This window comes from Sylvia atricapilla, chromosome 15, assembly GCF_009819655.1.
Source record: "Sylvia atricapilla isolate bSylAtr1 chromosome 15, bSylAtr1.pri, whole genome shotgun sequence".
NCBI classification, from domain to species: Eukaryota; Metazoa; Chordata; class Aves; order Passeriformes; family Sylviidae; genus Sylvia; species Sylvia atricapilla.
Genome location: NC_089154.1, coordinates 9195746 through 9219137, shown reverse-complemented (window position 1 = coordinate 9219137; position 23392 = coordinate 9195746). Strand labels below are relative to the sequence as shown.

The following is a 23392-nucleotide window of genomic DNA, read 5'->3' as shown; positions in this document are numbered from 1 at the left end:
CCCCGGTGGGCTAACGGCCGAGGAGGTGGGCACAGGGGTCCTGCTGCCTCTGCCCAGACAGCAGGAGTACACAGAGGCTTTAAATGGCTCCAGGAAATCCTGCCTAAACCCTTGTGTGTCCTCGGATTAGCATTAAACTCTCTCCTGAAAGGACCAGTGATCCCTCCTGTCTGCTTCCGATAAAGCCTCAGTGCTGGCCCTGTCTGCATGGGGTCAGGAGGGGAGGAGCGCCGGGGCACGGGCGATGTGGGAGGGGGATCCAGGCCAGCAGGCATGGGAGCAGCAGCTCCTGAGGCAGAGGAACTTCTCCCAGCAGCTCCTGAGGCAGAGGAGCTGCTCCCAGCAGCTCGTGGGCCCGTGCTGAGGGCAGCCCAGTCGGGGGCTGTGTACGTGTCCACGCTCACGTGCCTTCGGCTGCTGCATTTCTCTGGCAGCTCAGCCAGCATTCCCTGCTGCCACGGCATTCCCTGCTGCCACTAGTGTGGCAGGACCCCTTCACCACCCTCTCCTGCTTCTCTTGCAGGCCAACGTGGTCTGTGTGGTATATGATGTCACCAAGGAGGCCACCATTGACAAGGTAATGGGTCCCCACCATGGCCTTGCTCTGGCAGCAGGGCTAGTGGGGGTTCCCAGCACTGGGGTTTCCATGCTGCCCTGTGGTGTGGGCATGAACTGATGGCCCCCAGCTTTGTGGGATTGTGGGTTGGAGACTCCTGCAAGCAGAAGCTGAGCCCTGCCCAAGGTTGCTCCCTCACAACAGGACAACAGGCTTGTTGCGTCCTGGTGCTGGCATCTAGCATCCCTTGGCTTGCTCTGCCTGCTGGTGTGAGGGAATGCTGGGGAGCAGATGGCTGCAGGGTCCTGTTCCTGCGTGCCTGGGAGCTGCCTCTCCCTCCCCAGGCTGTGCTGACAGCCCTTTCCCTCTGCTCACCTTCCAGATTCGCACAAAGTGGATCCCTATGGTGAATGGGGGACTTGACAAGGGATCCAGGTACTGTGTCAGGTGTGATCTGTGGGTGCAGAACTGAGGATTCTGGGGGCTGTGGGGTACCCACACATCCCTCACATCCTTCTTAGGGTACTGAGAGCAGACCAGCTTTGGGGTTTGATCCAGGCCTGGTTGAATGGGGCTTGGACCCAATATCTATTTGGGGTGTCCCTGCCCATGGCAGGGGGTGAAATGAGATGAACTTTAAGGTCCCTCCCATCCAACACCATTCCAGGAGTGTGGTTTGTGGCCAGATCACTTAGAGCAGAAGCACGGGGGCCTTTCTCCACCAGAGATCCAGTTGAGGCAGAGGGTCACTGAGGAGGGATCCTTCTCCCCCACCCTTGACCAGACAGGGAGAGGAGGGTGCCAGGGGGATCTGGGAGCACAGAAGCTTCAGTCTGTGTGTGGATCTCTTGGGCAGAAGGCTGCTGTGCTGGATTAAAGGCTCCTGAACATATTGTTGCTGGGTGAAAGCATAAGCAGGGTCAGGCAGTCTGTTTCTCCAGATGGATGCTCCCGGCTGTGGGAGGCAGGAAAGCTGCTCTGGACCTTGTAGAGCAGAATTGGGGCTTCCCTGACCTGCCCATGGGAGCACCAATGGCTGGGACAGTGCTGAGACCAAGAGAGAAGTGGCCTCACTTTTTCTCTGTGTCTTTCCTAGAATCCCCATTATTTTAGTGGGAAACAAGTCTGACCTGCAGGTGGGCAGCTCCATGGAGGTCATCCTGCCCATCATGAACCAGTTCTCAGAGATTGAGACCTGTGTGGAGGTGAGGGAGCTGGAGGGGGTGTGCAGAGCCTCCCTGAGGAGTTGGAATGCTGGTCTGGTGGGAGTCAGGGAGCCTCTGTGCTGGAGAGCTGCCCTGGTGGTGTTGCTCTGCACAAGTCCCTGTGTCCAGGGGTTGGGAGCCTGTCCTTTGGGCTTATTGTCCTTTGCTGCTTGCAAGGAGCAGCTTTCTGTGTCTGCCCTCTGTGGCTCTCTAATTGGAGCTCCACACAGGCCCTGTTGGTTCTGGGGCTGTGGAATGGGCACATCAAAGCCAGAGCAAAACCCAGGAGATTGTCCCCTTTGATTTTTCCTCCTGGTGGGCAAATGTTGCTCTGGGCTTTGAGGCACAGCTAGTCTGGATCGGGGAGATTGTATTATTCTCCTCTTGCCCTTTTCATCAGGCTGTCTCTTCCTCTGAATCCCCAGTGCTCTGCCAAGAACCTCAAGAACATCTCTGAGCTCTTCTACTATGCCCAGAAAGCTGTGCTGCACCCCACTGCCCCGCTCTACGACCCAGAGGAGAAACAGGTGGGCTCCTGGAAGAGTCTCCTTCCCGTCACACTGCTCTAGGCTGGAGTTTTTGGAATGGAAGTGGAGGGTTTGGGCTGGCACACACAGGCCCAGGGAACAGTGCCCATCTCCTGTGCTCAGTACAGCCAGCTGGGCAGACAAACACCTGCAAAGACTTGGGTGTGTTGGGGCAGAGGCCCTCATGCTCCAGGCTGTGTGTTGGTTGTGGAGGGAAGGGTCTAGAAGAAAAAAATCCCCATGCATTGTCTTCTCTGACTTTAGATTGGGTATTAGGAAAAAATTCTTCATGGTAAGGGTGGTCAGGCACTGGCACAGGTGGAGTGGTGGAGTCACCATTCCTGGAAGGATTTGAAAGCTCTGTGGATGTGGCACTTGGGGACAAGGGCTAGAGGTGGCCATGGCAGTGCTGGGGGAACAGCTGGACTCAGGTCTTGGAACGATTTTCCAACCTTAGTGATTCCCACCTCTGGTGGTACAGGGTACTGGCCTAGAAGTGCAGGAAGGGAACTCAGTGTGTGTGGGGCTGCAGGAGGAAGGGCCAGGCTGTGGCTGGTGCCCTGTGACTGTCACCGTGGTTGGTCCTTGCAGCTCAAACCCGCCTGTGCTCGAGCACTGACCCGGATCTTCAACCTCTCGGACCAGGACAACAACCAGATCCTCAGTGATGATGAGCTCAACTACTTCCAGGTAGGGTGGCTGCAGAGCTGAGGAGTTCCCCAGTGCCTGGGGTTCCCTTTCCAGCAGGGAAGCTGCCCCTCTCCTTACACATCCTGTTCCTGTCTGGTGTTTCTGTGGCATAGCTAAAGCACTGCAGGCTGCATCTCTTAGTATATGGGGTTCCATCTTCCTAAGCTTGGGCTGAATTTGCTCTGCCATGGGAAGGCCAGGAGGCTCTGGAGATGCTGAGAGTCCTGAATTACTGGGATGCTGAAGAGCAGGGGTTTGGTCAAGGCCTATGGCAGAATTCCATGAGCTGGGTGGATTTTCCCTCCTTGAAACCCCATTCCTTGCCAGGGGAGAGGGAACCTGGTGAGACAGGGTTGTGCTCTCTGAATGCTTTGCTGACAATGGCCTTCACTCTCTTGGGAGGCAGAAGTCTTGTTTTGGAAACCCCCTGGCTCCCCAGGCCCTGGAGGATGTGAAGATGGTTGTGTGGAAGAACACCACGGATGGAGTGCAGGATAACGGCCTCACCTTGAATGGTAACAGCCTGAGGGCTCCCTGCTCCTTCCCAGGGATAGAGGGACTCACCTCCTTCAGCACATCCCAAGAGCTCTGTCCTTGTCCTGAGCCTCCTGGCTCTCATTCCAAGCCTAATTAGTTCCCCTGGTTAAAACGAGTCTGCTGTGGCTGCTAGATCTCTGTCCCAGCAGTCTGTTTCTGCAGGGAAAGCATGGCTGGGGAGTGGATCCCTGAGCCTGAGCTGACTCCACTGTGGCTGAGCCCTCTGATCTCTCCTGCAGGCTTCCTCTTCCTCAACACCCTCTTCATCCAGAGGGGCCGGCACGAGACCACCTGGACCATCCTGCGCCGCTTCGGCTACGACGACGAGCTGGAGCTGACAGACGACTACCTGTACCCACAGTGCGTGTCCAGGGCTGGGCAGGGGCTCACACTGGTGCATGGTCCCGTGGTGCATGGCTCAGCGTCCCCAGCACCTTGGCTGGATCTGTCCTGCACCCCAGGAGCTGCTGTGGGCCCTTAGGTCAGGGTGAGGTTCACAGTCCTCGCCTTCCCCTCGTGACACGTGGAGTTGGGGACAAATAGAGCAGGCCTTGGAGCTGCTGATTTAGGCAGACAGGAAGGTGGGGAATGAAATCCCAGACTTGCCTTGACATCAGCAAGGGGTTCTTGGAGGCTGCTCTGTCCCTGGCTGAGCGAGGCAGAACAGCTCTGTCGGGAGCAGTGAGCTGTCAGCACAGCCCTCGCGGCTGATTGTGCAGCTGCTGTCTCTTCTCTGCTGCCTGCCACTCTGGAGATGGGGAGCTGGCAGGAATGGAAGGCTTTGGCTTGGGAGCTGCCTCCTCGTCTTCCCAGAGAGCAGGCTGCAGGGAGGTGACGGGGACATGCTGGTGGATGGCACCCTAAGGCTCTGCTGTGCCCTGCTGTAGCCCTGGGCATCAGCAGAGCATCTGATGAGGAATGTGAGGCAGAGCGTCTCCTGGACTGCTTAAGAAATGTGCCAAGGAAAGGCCACTGTGCATCCGGAGGGATTCTCCGCAAAATAAGGAGGCTGTTTCAGGGAATAACCAGGCCTGGAGACAACAGCCGACCTTGAGCAGGGAGGGAATGAGGGGGTGTGTCCTCCGGGTCAGATGTGCTCACACACACTGCCCTTTGTTCAGGGCTTGAGGAGGCTCATTTGGGTGTCTGCACTGGAGAATAAGATTTGAAGGATTAAAAGGAGGTTTAAATTGGGTGACAGTAAAAATTTCTTCACTGAAAGGGTGGTCAGGCACTGGCACAGCTGCCCAGGGTGGAGTCCCCCCATCCCTGAAGGGATTTCAACCCATGTAGATGTGGCACCTGGGGACATGGGTCAGTGGTGGCCTTGATGGTGTTGGAACAGTTGGACTCAATCATAGAGGAGTTTTCCAATCTAAATCATTCCATGATTTTCCCAACAGGTTCCGCGTGCCCCCCGGCTGCTCGACAGAGCTCAACCACTTGGGATACCAGTTCCTGCAGAGGCTCTTTGAGAAGCATGACAAGGTGGGCAGCAGTGCAGGAGCTGCAGGGGAGGGAATGCTCTGCTGGGCCTGCACACCCTGGGCACAGGTGCTCCCCTAACCACTGTGCCAGGGAGCCCACAGAGCACTGGGGAAGGGCTTTCCTCTGCCACAGCATTCCCTCTTTGGAGGCTTTGGGAGCAGGAAGTGGCCACAGCAAGCTGTAGGTAGGCTGATGGCCTGTCAGGGATGTGGGATTGTGGTCACTACTCTTGACCAAAGGGCGGTTTGGACTTTGAGGTACTGGATCTGAGTTGGCATCAAGCTGGCATGGCCCTTGTAGTGCCTGGCTGCAGTGGGAGGGAGGCAGGGAAGCAGGCAGGGAAGCGGGCACAGCTGCTGGCCAGTAGCCATGGACCAAACATCAGCATCTGCCAGCCTGGTGGAGGGCTGCCAGGCTGGAGAGAGGGAGAGAAAGCAACACGTTTGTGCCAAACTCAAGCTCTTGGAGAGTGGGAGAAGAGGATGTATTGGATCTGCATGCACCTGCTCGGACTGGCTATTTAGATGTTGATGTGCATCTGGGGTATGGGAGCTCTGTGACAACGGGGAGGGCCTCAGGAATGGCAGCAGAGAGTGGACACACATCCCTGTGTGGGAAATGGCAGAACTGGATGGATGCATGTCCCTGGATGCCCTGGTGCCGGCAGGTCCCCTTCAGGCACAGCAGCCTGAGTGCTGAGCTGGCCTGTGGAAGGGCAGGCTGGACTGATGCAGGCTTCTGTGGGACAGCTGGCTCCAGAAATGCCAGGAACAGCAGCAGCTCAGGCTGTGGGGTGGGTGTGGACAGGTCCTGCCTGATTGCAGCTGCAATCCCAAAGCATGTGTGCTGTTGTGTAGTGCTGGCAGTCCCTGAGGCACAGGCTCTGTGAGCTCTCCCAGCCCCAGCCTCGCTGCGGTCAATCGATTCCTGCCATTGACAGCATCCGTGTGACGTTCCACAGCAGGGTGGTGGCTGCTGTGGCAGAGCCCCTCTGGGCACAGGCTGCTCCTGCCTCCCCTGGTGACTCCCCGTCTTTTGGCAGGACCAGGACGGAGCCCTGTCACACACAGAGCTGCAGAACTTCTTCAGCGTGTTCCCCTGCGTGCCCTGGGGCCCCGAGCTCTACAACACGGTATGCACCACTGATAAAGGCCTGCTTTCCCTGCATGGATTCCTCTGCCAGTGGACGTAAGCTCAGTCCCTCTCCCTGGCCCTTGGTCGCATCCCTCAGCCCTTGCTGACCCTCCTGGCATGCTCTGTCTCTCCAGGCTCGTGGCTTACCTGGACGTCCGGCACTGCCTGGAGTGCCTGGGCTACTTGGGCTACCCCATCCTCTCAGAGCAGGACTCCCAGACCCAAGCCCTCACAGGTAGAGCCATGCCCTCCCCTTCTGTCACAACTCAGCTCCCTCCTGGTTCTCACCACCCTCTCTCCTGCCAGTGACCCGGGAGAAGAGGATTGACCTGGAGAAAGGGCAGACCCAGAGGAATGTCTTCCTGTGCAAGGTGCTGGGAGCACGGGGCGCAGGCAAGTCTGCCTTCCTGCAGGCCTTCCTCGGCAGGAGCCTGGCGGTGAGTGGCTGCTCCCTGCCTGGCCACGCTCCCAGGGTGGAGCAGGAGGCACAGCTGAGGGTCCTGGAGCGATCTGTCCCCCTGGTGGCACCTCCCTGCCTATGGCCAGGCCCCCCGTGTGATGCCCTCCCTGCCCGTGCTTCACATCCCCTCTGTGCTGGTGGCTTTGGTGTCCTTAATCCTGGCTAAGGCAGTGAGGCTGTTCCCTCTGCTTGTCCCGAGGGGCTGTGCCTCTCCCCAGTCTGACCACAGTGATGCTGGCTTTCCCTGCCTGTTAGGAACAGCCCCACATCTCGTGGCAGGCCCTGGCTGCCCTTCAGGTGGCCGTCAGGCCAGGGGGGCTTGGGACAGTGTGAAACACCCAGCACTGCTCATGTCTCCTCTGCCTGAGACGGTGTTTTCCTCGGTGACAGGCCCAGAGGGAGAACCCAGGACAGCCATCCCTCTACACCATCAACACAGTGCAGGTCAATGGCCAGGAGAAGTACCTCATTGTAAGTCTGGGAGAGCAGGGAATTGTTGTGCCGTGTCTGGCTTTTAGCAGGGCTGGGCTGTGTCCCCATGTCCTGGCACATGGGGTTGGGCTGTGGCTGTGCTGGCACAGTCCATGTGCTGGTGTGAGGCACAGCTGAGCCCCTGGGACCCTGCTGTGCCACAGCCCCTGTCCCCTCTGTCCCAGCTCTATGAGGTCAGTGCCGACACCACGTTCACAAAGCCGTCGGACGCAGCCTGCGATGTCGCCTGCTTCATCTACAACCTGAGCGACCCCAAATCCTTCAGCTACTGTGCCAGCATCTATAAGGTAGCTGGCAGGGGCCCTGGGGGATTTTACAGGGGTCCTGGGCAACCACAGGGGGCTTGTTTGACTTCACCAGGGGCATGGGGGCCATCAGCCTTCGTGGCAGCCCTGTCTCTCCCAGGGGTTGGTCCTTAACCCCTCACTGGGGTTTCTCTGTCTCTGCAGCAACACTACCTGGACAGCCAGATCCCCTGTGTGTTTGTGGCCTCCAAGACAGACCTGCCAGAAGCCAGCCAGCAGCCAGGGCTCTTCCCAGCTGAGTTCTGCTACAAGCACTGCCTCCCTCCACCCTTCCTCTTCTCCTGCCACAGCCAGGGGCCACCCAGCACCGCTGTCTTCACCAAACTGGCCACTGCTGCCACCTTCCCGTTAGTATCCTTCCCATGGAGGGGCTCTGCTGGCAGCACAGCCTGGGGAGGGGGCTGTGTCCCAGCCCCTGCCTCTCGAGTTGCTTTTGCTTTCGTTTCTCTGCAGCTTTTGGTGTCATCAAGTGGTTTTGGTGTCATCTAGGGCATGCAGTGACAAGGGGGCAAGGGGGGATGGCCTTAAGCTGAAGGACAGGATTAGATGGGATATTGGGCAGGAATTGTTCCCTGGGAGGCCCTGGCACAGGGTGCCCAGAGAAGCTGTGGCTGCCCCTGGACCCCTGGAATTGTCCAAGGCCAGGCTGGAGCATCCTGGGATGGTGGAAGATGTCCCTGCCTATGGCAAGGGGGTGGAATGAGATGAGCTTTAAGGTTCCTTTCCAATCAAACCATTCCAGGCTTCTGTGATTCTGTGATCTGCTTATACAAATAATTGAAACAGAAAAGCCACTTCTTCCTCTAATTGCGGTGGGGGGAGGTTTTCTTCTGCCTTTGTGTATGTCTCTGGCAGATTTAGTAGATAGATCCTGCCACAGGAGTGTTTATTTTTGAAGCCTAAGATAAAAAATGCTGAAGAGGAGTAGCCAGCTTAGTTTGCCAAGGCCCGCGGGGGGGGTGGCAGCTATTTTCTCCTGATGAGATGGATCAGGCTGGAAAAGAGGTCAGTGAAGCGAGACCTCTGTCACACAGCCTCCCTTTGGGATGAACCAGAGCCCAGAGGGGCTGGGAACAGGGTAGGGCAGCATCAGGCTGGTCACGGGAGGTGAGGGGGGCTGTGGGAAGGGAGGAGGATCCCTGTGAGTGGAATCTCTCCGCTCCAGGGATGGGAAGGGCGAGCACAGCTCCAGGGGCTGAGCCCTGGTGGGGAGAACGTGTGGGAGCACTGGAAGGCAGGATGGGATTACTAGTGAGTAGTTTTCCCTCCAGCTTCTTTTCAATAAACAACTTTATTTTTAGAGCTGACGCCTTTTTTTTTTCCCTCCCCTCTGCAGTATTAAAATTTAAATATTCTTAATATATCTTAGGGTATGTGGTATAAATAAATAACAGCGTAATGGAGGGCCGGGGATTGGCTGTGCTCCCCCGATGTAGTGGGGAATGAATTATGGATGGAGGGAGAGAGAGGAGAGGAGCACGTTAGTGCAGGACAGCACGTGTTTGGGAAGGGAATGTGTACGCTGGGGCAGCACCAGGCCCTGTCCCTCACTGCTCTTTGGTCCCTGTCACCAGTGTCCCCGTGGTGGCATCTCGGCTCTCCGTGTACCGGGAGTTGGGAAGGCAGCTTGACCTAGAAAGGCAGATACCTGTCTAATTATTTAGGTGTTGGAGAGCTGTTTCCAGGGCAGGGGAGGGGATAGCCACATCCATCCCACAGCCCTCCCTTGCCTTGATGGTGATGCCAGGTGACGAGTGCTCGGCTTGCAGGGACGGGGAATCTCTGGGCTGTTCCTTCCAGTGCTGGCCTCACCCCCTGGCACTCCGCAGCCTCCCTGTGAGGGGTGGGAGCACCGGCACAGCCACACTCACCGGCCTTCCCTGTGTTTCCTTGCAGGCACCTGAACGCCGTGGAGCTGGGCGCCGCCTCCTTCTGGCTGCGGGTGGCGCTGGGGGCGGCGGTGACGGCGCTCGTGGGCTTCACCCTCTACCGGCTGCTGGCCAAGAACAAATGAGAGCCACTCTCCACCCCGTCCCCCCGTGACACCAGCTCCCCGTCCCCAGTGAGGGGCCCCACCTCAAGCTGGCCCCTGGTAGGAAATCCTCCTTTGCCCCCAGCCTGGATTGCAGGACCAGTGAAGCCAGACCTCGCAGCACCAGCAGGATCCATCCCTGGCACAGGGCAGGCAGCTCTGCCAGGAGGGCTCTGCCTCACCAGCAGCTGGAGGATCACCCTCATCTTTTATTCTGTTCAGTTTTTTTTAACGCTTGTTTTTAAGCTCAAACACGAGTGTTTCAGTGTCTGTTGGACTGGGCACATCCCCCTCCCCAGAGGGCTGTGCTGGTGCCCTCAATTCTGGAGGGCGCAACGCTCCCGGAGCCTCTGGGAGCTCCAGCAGCAGCTGAGCTGTCAAATGAGCTCATGGCTGCAGCTCCCTGGGGCACATCTCCATCTCCTGTCCCGGTTTCCCTCAGCCAGCACTGGGAAAGGCAGCCGGGGAGAGAGGGCCAGCCACTGGCACCCCCAGCCCCAGTGTTTGGGGTCAGCCTGGCCCCTCTTGCTGGGAACAGTGGCTGCTGTCCTGGGCTGAGGGGGGACAGTGACAACCAGGGTTTGTCCTGAGCTCCTTTCTGTCGTTCCTACACAAAGATCTTGTGGGTCCTGCAGTGTGCCAGGCTCCAGGTCCATCCACACTCCTTTCCTGTGTGGCCAATCCCCTCCCCACCCCTGGCCACCAGTTTTCATGGCCACCAGTATTTGCAGGGCTCTGGGAGCCCTGGTAAGGACTGGGAGGACATAAGATGCCCACTGTGTGCCCAGTCTTTCCCTGCCAGTGCCGTCGCTGAGCTGGTGCCACACTGTGCCCTAGGCCGTGTGTCCTGCTGTCCCCTCTGTGGGGCCCTATCCAGAGTGTGAGGCTCTGGGCATTGATTGCATCTCCTGACACCACTGGAAGCTCCTTCCTGCCCTGTCTCCTGTCCGCTGCCCACACCTGAGCTGGTTTTAGCTGCCAGGACTGAGCTCAGCACCCGTTGGGGCCAAAGTCCTACAGTGTTCCCTGTCTGCAAGTCCCAAAGAGCAAGGCCAGCACTGATCCCTGGGGAGCCTGGATCAGCCCCTGGCTGTGCCACCAGCCTGGCCTTCCCAGCACGCTCAGGGTCAGTCTCTGCAGGCAGCTGCGGGAGCAGCTCCTAGGTAGCACCCAGAGCTGCTTTTTCTGTGTTTTGTCTATTTAAATGTTATGCCGTGGCCTGGAGCCAGCAAGGGGGTGGAGAAATCGCTGGGCAGCACCAGGGTCTCTCCCAGGGACAGCCCCAGGGTGGTGTCCCCGTCCTGCTGTCCCCAGCGCTGCCCAGCCGGGGATCTCTGCTCTGCTGCAGCTGCTCTGTCAGTCGGGCACCAACTCACTGCTGGCCCCCGGTGCTGCCAGGGCCACGTCCTTGGTGTTTCATGTCCTTCTCTGTGCCCACCGTGCGTGGCTCTGCCAGCCGGGCCCGTGCCTGGTGTCTCCCTGCTCCACGTCTGCTGGAGCTGTAATGTTTTAGGTTTGTTCTCTACAGCAAAATAAATTTTTACACACCTTGTGCTTGCACACCGTGTCCTGTGTCACCTGGGGAGCAGGACTCTCATCCCTGCCTGGGCTGCAGGAATCCTGGGGCCTCGGCTGCAGGGGGAGCAGAGCCACCCTGGTGGCCTGGGCTGCCCTGTGTGAGGGAGGTTACAGGGATTTGGGGCAGGAGCAGAGCCTGGTATGGTGGGACGAGGCCTGGGACTGGCCAGGACTCCTTGGTGCTTGGGGACACGGAACCTTGTGCAACAAGTGCCAGCCAGAGCAGAGATACAGGGAAGGAGGTGATGGATCTCCTGGTTCTCTGCCCGGGATCCGTGGGAAGAGGGAGGCTTTGGCCGCCCTGGGAACTGTGGATCTCTGTGCCCATCTCCGTGTGGGGTTTGGGGCTCCCTGCAGACACTTCCCCCTGCACCTGCAGCTCCCAGGGCTGTGTCACCTTCTCTCCCTGCTCCTGTTTTCCCGTGGCAGCTTTTCCCTCAGCTATTTCTGTCTCTGCAGCCTCAGCCACGGGCGCTGGGCACAGGGAATGTGGGCGCACCCAGAGAAAAAAAGGATTTTACAGAGCCTCTGCACTGACACTGGATGGGCTTGGACTGCTCCCACATGTCAGGGGATCCCTCTGGGCGGTGGGGTGGGAGAGGAGACCCTTCCCACACGGCCAGCCAGGGGACGGGGGTGGTGGGGGACACGGCTGGTGCTGCCGTGCCGGGCAGAGGAGGTGGTGCCAAGGCAGACGGGACACGCGCTGCTCCCTGGTGACTCCAAACCAGGCTGGATCCCACGGGAGCTGGGGGCCCACGTGCCCTGGTGGGTATTAATAGCACTGCTGTGCGGGACCACGGGTGCTGTGCTGGGACAGACACGGGCGTGGGGCAGAGGACAGCTGTGGCAGGGCCATGGGACCCCAGCCGTGGCCACACACAGTCCCCAGGGAAGGAGCCTGGTGGAGCTGGGAAGCCCAGAGCCCCCCGGGCACCCACAGTGGGGCTGAGCTGTGGCTCTGGAAAGTGAGGACGGTACCAGGGATGGATCATGGGGACAGCCCTGCCCTGCCTGGGGATCCAGGGGAGCCTGGCCTGGCCTGGGTGACACTGGGCACATCACATAAAAGTGCCAGTTCCAGGGACCCAGTGCTATCTGTGAGCGCTGTGCTGGGCCAGGGGACAGCAGTGGAGGCTCTGTGGCCCTTGTGCCATGGGCGGGGTACCCAGACTGTGCTGGCCTGCGGGTGCAGGGTCAGGATGGAGGGAATGTTTGCTGTCAGCTGTGCCAGATTGAGCAGGTACCTGGTCCTGGCATGCTGATGTTCATTTTGGGATGCCAGTGTCCATTCTGGGATGCAGGTACTGTTATCAGGATATGGATTTCTCTAGCAGAGTGCAGCTGCAAACCCATGCACCAGGATATGGTATATACATGGAATACATGTACCTGTATTGGGATGCAGTACTGGAAATGGAATACAAGTTCCCATTCAGAATGCAGACCCTGTGTTGGGATGCAGCGATCCAACTCCCATACCAGGGTGTATCAGTGCTGGGACACAGGGAGCAGCATGCAGGTTCCCACAGCAGCATGCACAGAGCTGTTCTGGGATGCAGGACTGGGCCAGGATGTGGGGACCAGTACTGGGATGTGGGTGCCCGTTACTGGGATGTAGATACCACACTGGGAGCAGGTATCACGCCAGGATAGTTACCATACTGGGATGTGGGTGCCAGTACCAGGACGCCCCACAGCTGGACTGGGGCGCAGGTTCCCATACCGGGATGCAGGTACCTGTACCGGGATGCCCGTAGCCGTACCGGGATGCTGGCACCATCCCATGCCGCGAGCCCCGGCTGCCGGCTCCCTGCCCGTGTCCCGGCGCTGCCGGCGGGCGGGGCGGGGCGGGTCCCGGTTCCCCGCGCGGCGGCGGCGGCGGCGGGGGGTGCGGGGAGGGGGGGGGGCGCTGCGCCGCGCGCTGCGGCGGGGGCGGCTCCGCTCGGCTCCGCTCCCGCCCCCGCCGCCGCCGTCGCCCCGCTGCCATCGGCGGCTCCCGGCGCCGCCGCTCGCCGCTCGCTCCCGGGCCCGCCGCAACGCGGGGCTGGCGGGGAGAGCCGCCCCCGCCGCCGCCCCCGCCGCCCGCGCCGCTCCCCTGCCCGGCTCGCCGGCCCCGGGCGCGGGGGAGCGGCGGAGCCCTCCGCCCGCCGGGTGCATGGACAGGAGCTCCCTGCTGCAGCTCATCCAGGAGCAGGTGAGGCCGCCCGGGGAGCACCGGGCTGCGCTCGGGGGCTGGCCGCGGGCCACCGGCCATCGGTACCGCGGGCGGGGATGCTCGCACGCACCGGGCACGGCCGGCGCGCGGCGGGCAGCGCTGCCCACCCCGGGCTGCCGCCGCGGCCGTGCCGCCCCCCGCCAGCGTCCCTCGGTGCCCCTCGTCAGCGCCGGGGGGATCCGCACCCCCCTGGTGCCGCCGAGAACGCGCGACTCATCTCACTTGTGGCCTCTCCCTCCGTCAGCGCCGGGTCGGATCCTGCCCGGTGCGCCCTCAAGGACGAGGGGTGCTGGGCGCGGAGCCCCAGCGCCGCCGGCGGAGTCTGGGCGCCGGATGGAGCTCCGGGGGTGCCGTGGGCTCGGTCCTGCCGGCGAGGCGGGGGTCTGCACCCACCCCCGTGACCTGATTGCGGGATGAGGCCGTGGAGCATCAGCGCTGCGTGGCGTGGGGCTCTGCTCGCGGCATGATGGGGCCTCGAGGGGTTTCCACCCGCTGCCCCCCGGCCCCCACCAGCCCCCCTTGAGCTCCATCGCTTCGTCCCTCCATCCCCACCCAGCCCTGGCCCAGCTGGTGGCTCTCCCCTGGGCATGGGGAAGGAATTTCTTGATGGTCAGGAAAATGAACTGTTCCCCCACTCGCCCCCCGCTGTTTCCATGACCTTGGCTGAGTCCCCCAGCCCGGGAGCTTGCGGTGCTGTCCCCCGTGTCACCCCACCCTCGAGCACAGGGACTCCATGTGGACCCGAGCTCTTCGGGGACGAGCAGCACCTTCCCCGGGAATGAGCAGAGCTGGGAGGGCTGAGGGATGGGGATTGGGCCCTCCCGGGGGTTCGTACGGTGCCAGTGAGGTTGGGGTGGGGGGAGATGCACCCCAAAAGCAGAGAAGGGTTCCCTGGCTGCTGACAGGGCTCTTGGCGGTCTTGGGGCTGGTGGCTCAGCGTGTGCCGGCGTGGGGACAGCGTGTGCCAGGTCCCGGCGTGGCACAAACACGTGGAACCTGTGGGGTGATGGGTGTGGGGCAGGGGGACGAGTGACACGGGGGTGCTCCCGCCCCCCATGGCTGGGGCTGCTCCCAAAGGCTGGTGGCTGCTGAGAGGCTGCAAATGCTGCCTGTACCCTGCACCCCTCATCCCACCCTGCACCCCTCATCCCACCCTGCACCCCGCTCCGGGCAGCCCTTGGGAAAGAGGCTGTGGCTGTTTCCTGCCGGGGGAACAGGGAGGGACAGGCTGCCCACGCGGGTGGGGACACAATCCCATGTCCCAAGCACTCCCTTTCCTGCCCATCCCACGAGGATGAGGCTCTTCTCCCGCATTTCCCTCCCCGCAGAAGCAGGCAGCAATCCCCACACTACTCCAGGGCGATTACAGGGGCTGGGCTCTGGCCGTAGGTGCCCTCTCCCCATCTTGGGCCATCCTGGGCTCTCTTGTCCCCATGAGCTGTCCCATGTCGGGTCCCCCGTGCCGCTGGGTGCCCCTGGTGCGCTGTCCCTGCAGGGCTCGGGGTGCCCGGCCCGCTCTGGCAGCCCCGGGGATGGCACAGAGTGCCCGGGCACAGGGCGCGGTGGATCCCGGCGGCCGGCGGCAAGGGCGGCGGGAGGAGGAGGAGGAGGAGAAGAGGAGGAGGAGGAGGCTGGTGCCAGGGCTGCGCGTGTGTTTAGCTTGGTGGCTTCCTGGCTGGCAGGCTGCTGGCGGCGAGAAATAACTGAGTGGGAGAGTGTTTGTTGGCTGCGTCGCGGGGAGACGGGGACACCGGCACGGCACGGGGCACCAGCGTGCCACAGGGCACCTCACGGGGCACCATCCGGGGTGGCTGCAGGCTGTGGTGTCCCTCGCAGAGGCAGAGACAGGTGTCGTGGAGGCAGGCATGAGGCATCAGGGGCGCCAGGAGGTGTCCCCAGCCGAGCAGGGAGCCGCAGCGCCGGCATCCCGGTGATGCTCCGTGCCGTGCCCCGCAGCTCGACCCCGAAAACACCGGCTTCATCGGGGTGGAGACGTTCGCCAGCCTGGTGCACAGCCATGAGCTGCCCCTGGACCCCGCCAAGCTCGACATGCTGGTGGCCCTGGCACAGGGCAACGACGAGGGGCAGGTCTGCTATCAGGAGCTGGTAGACCTGGTCAGTGCCGGGAGGCCGCAGGGACGGGGTGGGTGCCAGCCCGGGGTGGGCACCGGGCACCTCCCTGTGCCCCTGGGGAGGGGGGCAGACACCGGCGGTCCCCAGGGACTCCCCTGGCGCGGGATGGCGGCGTGGCCTCGGGATGGCTTGTCCGGGCTGTGGCACGGGGGGGTGGCCGGCCAGGGGGTGGCCCCAGGCCGTGCGTCCCGAGCTGTCCCCGCGGCCCCCGCGGGCACGGCCTCTCTCCGCAGATCAGCAGCAAGCGCTCCAGCAGCTTCAAGCGCGCCATCGCCAACGGGCAGCGGGCGCTGCCCCGCGACGTCCTGCTGGACGAGACCGGCCTCGGCATCTACAAACGCTTCGTCCGCTACGTGGCCTATGAGATCCTGCCCTGCGAGATGGACCGGCGCTGGTACTTCTACCAGCACCGCACCTGCCCGCCCCCCGTCTTCATGGCGGCCGTCACCCTCACCCAGGTACGGGGCTGGTCCTGGCTGGGGTGTCCCGGAGGCCTTGGCGGGGACCAAACCCGGGGTGAACAGGGTGGGCGAGCCTGGTTGTGAGCTCTTGGTGCACACAGCGGGGCTCGAAGGGATGTGTGACCCTGAATGTGACATCTTTGTGCCCACGTGGGTGGCTCAAACCTCTGGCAGAGGGGCTGGGTGACCACAGCAGTGATGTTCTGGTGCTCACAGAGGGGCTCGGATAGGGGCTGAAGAGTTGGGTGACCTCAGTTGTGATGTCCTGGTGCCCTTGGGAGGCCTAACATCTGGGGTGAAGGGGTGGAGGACCCAGGGCAGTGGGGCTGGGTGACCCCAGCTGTGACATCCTGGTGCCCTTGTGGGGCTCAGACGTGGGGTGAAGGGGGGGTGACAGCCACGGGCTTTGTCACAGATCATCGTGTTCCTGTGCTACGGGGCCCGGCTGAACAAGTGGGTGCTGCAGACCTACCACCCCGAGTACATGAAGAGCCCCCTGGTCTATCACCCCGGGCACCGAGCACGCGCCTGGCGCTTCCTCACCTACATGTTCATGCACGTGGGGTAGGTCCTGCCTGGGGGGGGACAGCGGGGACAGCCCGGGGGCTGTGCAGGGTGAGCCCCCCCCTCATCCCCTCCTGTGCCCGAGCAGGCTGGAGCAGCTGGGGTTCAACGCCCTCCTGCAGCTGATGATTGGGGTGCCCCTGGAGATGGTACATGGCATCCTGCGCATCAGCTTCCTCTACCTGGCCGGGGTCCTGGCAGGTAGGTGCTCCCTTGGGTGGGGGAGAGAGCTGTCCCCATCCCCCCCCTCGGTCCCTGTCACCAGCCCAGGGAGAGCACGGGGAGGTGCGCACAAGTTTGATGGGGATGATGGCCTCTGCTGGCTGCCACCCTGCAGTGCTAGCATCACCTAGCCATGGGCCGGGGGCTGGGGGGCAATGAAAGCTGTAATTAATTAATGTAGACAGTAATTAATTGATGTTGTGGGGGTGAGACTCCATGCTGAGCCCTGTCTGTGCCCCCAGGCTCCCTCACCGTCTCCATCACGGACATGAGGGCCCCCCTGGTTGGGGGCTCGGGGGGCGTCTACGCCCTCTGCTCTGCTCACCTCGCCAACGTCGTCATGGTCAGCCAGGGGACAAGGGGACACCGAGGGGAGGACAGGGGATGGGTGGCTTTGTAGGGTGGTCAGCAGGGTGGGGGATGCCATGGGGTGACAACAGGGGTGGGAGATGCCTGCATGTTGGGCAAGGTGTTGGGATGTTAGGGGGGGAATGCCATGGGGTGGCTGGCACTGTGGGGTGGGCAGCCATGTGTGACATTGGTGGGGGGATGCTGTGGGGTTGCATCATCACAGGGGGACCACCTTGGGTGGCACTGTGGGGTGAGTGTGGGTGGGGAGGAGCAGGGACTCCATGGGAGAGGAGGCTCCATGGGGCACTCCAGCGTCTCTGGCAGCAGACTCCTCCTCAGTGCTGGAGCATTGCTGGTGCCAGTCCACCTTCCATCCATCCATCCATCCATCCATCCATCCATCCATCCATCCATCCATCCCTCCCCTTCCCGCAGAACTGGGCCGGGATGCGCTGTCCCTACAAGCTGCTGAGGATGGTGCTGGCGTTGGTGTGCAGTGAGTACCGGCCCCCAGCCCCCCTCGGCCGTGCGGGGCCCCGGCGCGGGCTCAGCACTGTCCCGCACTGTCCCGCAGTGAGCTCCGAGGTTGGTCGCGCCGTCTGGCTCCGCTTCTCGCCGCCGCTGCCGGCCTCGGGCCCGCAGCCCAGCTTCATGGCGCATCTGGCGGGGGCCATCGTGGGCATCAGCATGGGGCTGACCATCCTGCGCAGCTACGAGGAGAGCCTGCAGGACCAGTGCGGCTGGTGGGTGCTGCTGCTGTCCTACGGCACCTTCCTGCTCTTCGCCGTCTTCTGGAACATCTTCGCCTACGACCTGCTGGGGGCACAGATCCCGCCCCCGCCGTAGCCCGCCCCCCCAGCCCCGACCCTGCGGTCGGTTTGTTTTCCAAGCCCGGTGGAGGGGCTGGGGGGGTCCCCGGCGTGACATGGGGACAGGCCACCCCCGGCCGCCTGCCCCCTCGGTGCTAGCGAACGCGCCGCCCCCCGCCCCGGCCTGCGCCCCCCGAATGTCCCCTGCCGACCCCCCGTCCCCGCTGTACCCCAATGGATGCTTCAGCCCTGCCCCGGCATCGCCAACTCCCCCGGGGTGCCCGCAGGGCTCGGAATGTGCCCCTCGGGAAGGAGCCGAATGAGGGGGAACCCCCCCGCTGGCTCCCGTACCCCCTTTCCAGGGTGGGGGCCGCTTCGTTGGCCCCCCAGGACCTGCACTTTCACACGAAGGACTGGTGCCAAAAGAGGAGCGATTTATTTTTCTATGCCAAAATAAATATAAATAAAAGAAAGAGGAAGAATAATAATAATAATAATAATAATAATAATAAAAGAAGGATGTGGCGAGAGCCCGGCAGGAATCAGCTGAGACCGGCACAACCCATTTTGGCGGTGCCCTCGGCGGCACAGCCCCCCCGTCCCCGCGCCCCGGGTCCCCGCTTTGCTGCCAGCCGCCCTCCCGGGACCGGGGGCTGGCCTCGGGATGGGGACGCGGAGGGGTCCCCGCTCTGATCCCCCCCCCCAGACCTTTTTGGAGTATAAATAAATATTTTGCACACTGCGGGGCCTGGTGTCTCTATCGGGGGAGGGGGGTTTGGGGGTGCCCCCCCATCCCTGATGGGATACAGGGCGGGTGGCGGGGCTGGCTGGCCCGGGGCTCGGGGGCGGGCACAGCCGGGGTCGGGACTTACTGGAGCAGAAAACTCCGGGAGAAGTGAAGCGGCACCCGGCTGAGCCCCTCGGGGCTGGCAGCGCGGGGGGCACATGGGTGAGGGGGGGGTCGGCACACGCCGGGCACTGAGACCACCCCCCGCCCCATCCAGCCCGCCCGCTGCAGCGCACACAGCGCTGGCTCCAGGCAGCCGAACCTCCCCCCGCTCACACCCCCCGCCCCTGAACCCCCACCCCTCTATTCAGACCCCCTCCTTATCGATCTCCAGACCCCTCGCAACTCCATCTGCTCCAAGTCCTCTCCTCCCTGGACTCTCACACCCCCAACATCCCTTTACACCCCTATCCCCTCCAGCCAGGCACCCCCCCTCCGTCCTTCCGCACCTTTCTGTACGCCCCCCTCCCGTCTAACCTCAGCCCCTCCCAGCCCCCGCCCCAATCCCCCCATAACATCAGCCCCCATTCAACCCCATAAACCCTTCCGGGCCACGCCCACCCGTCAGACCGCGCCCACCCGCCGCTGACCACGCCCCCAGCGCCCTCCTCCCAGCCCCGCCCCCTCCTTGGCGTGCCCCGTTCCCACCCACTGCCGACAGGCCCCGCCCCTCAATTATCCAGTCCCGCCCCTTTAATTATTAGTCCCCGCCCCCCGCTCGACAGCCCGCCCCTCCCGCAGGCCCCGCCCCCTCTCCGCAGGCCCCGCCCCCTGACCCGCCCCGGCCCCGCCCCGGAAGCGGCGCTGTCGCAGTGCGCGGCTGGAGCGGCGGAGCCGGAGCCGCGGGGCCGCTCGAGCCAGCGGAGCCGCGGCCCCAGGGCCGGCTCGGGCCGCGCCATGAAGGGCAAGGAGGAGCGTGAGGGCGGCGCGGCGGGGCCCGGCGCGGCGGGGCCGGGCGCGGGGGGCGCGGGCGGTGGCAGCCCCGAGAAGAGCCACAGCGCGCAGGAGCACAAGGAGCAGGGAAACCGGCTCTTCGGCGGCCGCAAGTACCCCGAGGCCGCCGCCTGCTACGGCCGCGCCATCGTGAGTCCCAGCGGCGCCCCCGGCCCGCGCGGGGCCGGACCCCGGGACGGGAGCGCCGGGGAGGGGACACCCGCAGCGCCGTCCCCAAGGGCCTGGCCTGGGTGCCCCCGGGACGGGGCTCCCCGGGGACGGGACACACCAACCTCCCCCCCAAGCCTCGATTACCCCAGGCTGGAACCTCCTCCTTGGCCTGGACACCCTCCCGGACCCGGCCTGGCCAGCCCTGGGATGGGACACCCCCGCCACACACCTGGCGGTGACTCCCGCAGGATGGAACCTCCCCCAGCCGGGACATCTCTCGAGCCCTAGCCTGGGTATCACCAGGATGGAACCTCCTCGGGCTGGGCATTGTTCTTCCTCAGGGCCTGGCCAAGATACTCCTGAGATAGGACCCTTTTAATCTGTACGGTGTTCCCTCACTGAGCCTGGCTCTTCCTGGGTGGGGCTGGACACAGCTCTGGGCCTGATTTCCCCCCTCCTGGGCCTGATCTACCATCCCCAGGCCTGGCCCAGGCACCCCCTTGGCCCCTCTCTGGACTTGGACAGCCCCTGCCCATCCTGTCCCCCAGCCACCTCCAAGCTGGGTTGCCCTATGCCCTGCCCCAGAGTGCCCCCACCCTGAGCCTGTTTCCCCTAACCCCTGCACTGTCCCTACGCTGGGCTGGGTAAGGCAGACCCACGCTGGGACACTCGGGGTGCCGGGGGGGACAGTCCCCTCTGGGGGCAGGGACACCGGCTGCCCTATGGGGACTGGCTGTCCCCAATAGCCTGTCCCCAATCCATCCCAGCACCTCCCCACGGGGTGCACGCCCCGGCTGGCACTGCTGGCTGTCCCTGCCCAGGGTGACAGTGCCACGCCGCTGGCTCACCGAGTCACCCGGCTGTCACCCGGCTGCCAGCACGTCCTGGCGCTGCCGCCGCCACCAACATGGGCCTGTCCCCGCAGAACCGGAACCCCTTGGTGGCCGTGTACTACACCAACCGGGCCCTGTGCTACCTGAAGATGCAGCAGCACGACAAGGCGCTGGCCGACTGCAAGCGGGCGCTGGAGCTGGACGGGCAGTCCGTGAAGGCTCACTTCTTCCTGGGCCAGTGCCAGATGGAGATGGAAAACTACGACGAGGCCATCGCCAACCTGCAGAGAGGTGAGCGGGCACGCTGCCACTGTCCCCTGCTCCTGTCTGCTGGGAAAGGGCCAGGGATGGCGGCAGGGACGCTGCCGCTGGCTCTGAGGTGCCCTTTTCTCTCCTCAGCCTACAACCTCGCCAAGGAGCAGCGGCTGAATTTTGGGGATGACATCCCCAGTGCGCTGCGCATCGCCAAGAAGAAACGCTGGAACAGCATCGAGGAGAAGCGGATCAACCAGGAGAACGAGCTGCACTCCCACCTCACCAAGCTGATCGTGGCCGAGAAGGAGAGGTAACGGGGCACCTGGCAAGGCTTTTTTTAGTGCCACCAGGCTGTCACAGCTCTGTGTGAGGTGCCTCTGCAGAGCCCTGCATCAGGAAAGGGAGCAGCAATGTTCCCCCATCCTCCTGATCTCCCACTCTGTCCTAGGGAGCTGGCAGAGTGCCGAAAGACTCAGCAGGAGGAAAACATGGACGAGAGCCGGAGCCGTGTTCAGCTGGCCAGCATCGAGGCCAAACACGTGAGTGGGGTCTGGGGGCTTCCTCATCCCATCCCCATCCCCGTCCTCATGCTCTGCTGCAGCCAGGGAGGCTGCAGGGCTGCAGCTGTGCAGGTGAAAGCTGGGAGACCTTGGGACACAGCATGATAGCCTTCATTGTATAGTTCGAGTCACCACTGCAGGGCTGTTGTGTCCCCCCATGCTTCCCCTGTTCTGTCACCTCTTGTCCCAGCCTAGCAGTGGTGATGCCTGCTGTGCCTGTTGTTCCCTGAGGAAACACAGCTGGCTCTCAGCCACATGTGGGTCTGGATGCTGGGGACTAATCCCAGATAAAAACAGGCCCACAAAGGAAGGTTATTTTTAAGCTCGGTCCTGCCAGGTTCAGCCAGGAGCTGCACAGGCTGAGGGGCTACCGAGGACCTGCCACAACACCCAGGGGTGGGAGGCTTTGGGACTCTCCCTGGGGACTTGTAGTCCCTGCACACCAGGGGCCCCTTGTCCTCAGAGGCTTCTCTTTCAGGACAAATACCTGGCAGACATGGACGAGCTCTTCTCCCAAGTGGATGAGAAGAGGAAGGTGAGTGTGGCCCAGCCTGTGCTCCTGTAAACCTGCTGTGTACCCTGCTCCCCCCTCTGAGCCAGCACCACCTTCCAGCCCACTTTCCTGACCCAGCTGTGCCTCTCTCGAGCCAGAAGCGAGACATCCCTGACTACCTTTGTGGGAAGATCAGTTTTGAGCTGATGAGAGAGCCCTGCATCACACCCAGCGGGATCACCTACGACAGGAAGGACATTGAGGAGCATCTCCAGGTACTGCCAGGCCAGGGGCAGGGGGCTTTTCCCAGGACCTTGCCTGGGTGGGAAGGCATCTTTTTGCTTAACTCAGGGCTCTGCAGGCTCCTTGGGTTTGGTCCCAGTTACCTGCCCGGGCAGCTCCCTGTGGAGCAGGTGCTGCCAGGCTCCGCCCAAAGCGGAGGCGGCTCTTGGCAGGGGTCTTGCACCTTGACCTGCCCTCATCCTGCTGGGAGGCACCTTCGAGGGGCTCTCCCTCTTCCCAGGGGCAGGTGCCCGGTTGCTGGGGCAGATGCCACACGGCGCTGGCCTCGAGGCTGAGCCGGGGCACGTGGAGTAACCGGTTCCCCTGCGCCTCCTCCCTTGCAGCGCGTGGGTCATTTCGACCCAGTGACGCGGAGTCCCCTGACCCAGGACCAGCTGATCCCCAACCTCGCCATGAAGGAGGTGATAGATGCGTTCATCTCAGAGAACGGCTGGGTGGAGGATTACTGAGGGGCCGGGGGCAGCGCTGGCCCGTCCGGGTGCCCTGGCACAGCTGGCTCTCCCTGGGCTGGCACCACGCCTTACTCACTCTCTGGCTGTTCCCTCTCAGCCCCAGCTGCCCCAGGCCTGGCGCTGGGCGAGGGCACGTCACCATGGCCCCTTCCCGAGGAGCCGCAGCAGCTGGGCGGGCACCACGGCTCCCTGGCTCCCCTCTGCGGCTCCAAGCCCTGCCTGGGGGTTGGAATGCTGGCTCCTCGGCAGGGGCCTCACCATCATGTCCATCACTCCCTTAGCCAGGGCAGCTACAGTCCCCAAAGAGCACGGCCTGCTCCAGGGGTTGCCACAGGGAGCTTGCTGGGATGAGCACCTGGAGCCCCATCCTTCCCTGTGTTTAGAGTTGTTTCCTCCTCCTTCCACCTCCTGCCTGGCCAGGGTTGGGTCCTCTTCCCAGTAAACAGCCACTTGTCGGGATGCTGACACATCCTCTGGTTTCTCCTGGGAAACAACGGCCCCAGGGCTGGAACGGGGTGGTTCCCACCTCCCCTTTCCCACTGGGACTGTGGTTCCCTTAGAACAACCACCTGGGTTAAAGTTCTTGTTCCTTTTAATGAAATCTCTTAAAAACCCCAGAAGAAATAACAGATTTGCATCCAGCTGAGATTTGGTCGGCCAATGGCCTGCCTGGCTTTTGAGCGCCCTCTGGAAGTTTGCCAATGTCCATTAAAAAAGATATATATATATATATATATAAAAAGAATAAAAAAAAATCAGCAATAAACGTGGAAAAGGATCTGGAGTTGTTCACAGCAGCCATTTCTGGGGATATCCTGGCTTGGGCATTGGTGCCATCCCATG

At 62.5% G+C, this 23392-nt stretch overlaps 3 protein-coding genes across 10 annotated transcripts in view; all 3 read left to right on the top strand.

The window, feature by feature from the left end:
- LOC136368076 (mitochondrial Rho GTPase 2) overlaps positions 1–10986 on the top strand; it is a 44040-nt gene extending 33054 nt beyond the window's left edge. For 6 of the 8 annotated variants that reach the window (XM_066330051.1, XM_066330045.1, XM_066330043.1 and 3 more), the window contains 15 exons: positions 524–577; positions 939–991; positions 1653–1761; positions 2187–2288; positions 2880–2978; positions 3385–3493; positions 3755–3875; positions 4919–5003; positions 6046–6191; positions 6272–6372; positions 6444–6574; positions 6988–7068; positions 7254–7376; positions 7539–7741; positions 9291–10986. In XM_066330051.1, the coding sequence (XP_066186148.1) occupies positions 524–577; positions 939–991; positions 1653–1761; positions 2187–2288; positions 2880–2978; positions 3385–3493; positions 3755–3875; positions 4919–5003; positions 6046–6191; positions 6272–6372; positions 6444–6574; positions 6988–7068; positions 7254–7376; positions 7539–7741; positions 9291–9408 (1635 nt within the window). In that variant the 3' untranslated portion in view covers positions 9409–10986. Of the gene's footprint in view, positions 1–523; positions 578–938; positions 992–1652; positions 1762–2186; positions 2289–2879; positions 2979–3380; positions 3494–3754; positions 3876–4918; positions 5004–6045; positions 6192–6271; positions 6373–6443; positions 6575–6987; positions 7069–7253; positions 7377–7538; positions 7742–9290 lie in introns of those variants that run through there. The other 2 variants (XM_066330048.1, XM_066330050.1) reach the window with 2 other exon arrangements.
- Positions 10987–13022: 2036 nt separating this feature from the next.
- Positions 13023–17972, top strand: RHBDL1 (rhomboid like 1). Its single transcript, XM_066330066.1, has 8 exons — positions 13023–13201; positions 15179–15337; positions 15589–15813; positions 16232–16380; positions 16469–16581; positions 16845–16945; positions 17389–17449; positions 17528–17972. Exons 1-8 carry the CDS (start codon positions 13163–13165, stop codon positions 17797–17799), a joined length of 1119 nt encoding a protein of 372 aa, XP_066186163.1. The 5' UTR covers positions 13023–13162; the 3' UTR covers positions 17800–17972.
- A 1360-nt stretch (positions 17973–19332) lies between these two features.
- STUB1 (STIP1 homology and U-box containing protein 1) lies at positions 19333–23327 on the top strand. Its single transcript, XM_066330067.1, has 7 exons — positions 19333–19632; positions 20579–20777; positions 20886–21051; positions 21190–21280; positions 21780–21836; positions 21953–22069; positions 22421–23327. Exons 1-7 carry the CDS (start codon positions 19447–19449, stop codon positions 22544–22546), a joined length of 942 nt encoding a protein of 313 aa, XP_066186164.1. The 5' UTR covers positions 19333–19446; the 3' UTR covers positions 22547–23327.
- Positions 23328–23392: the final 65 nt, after the last annotated feature.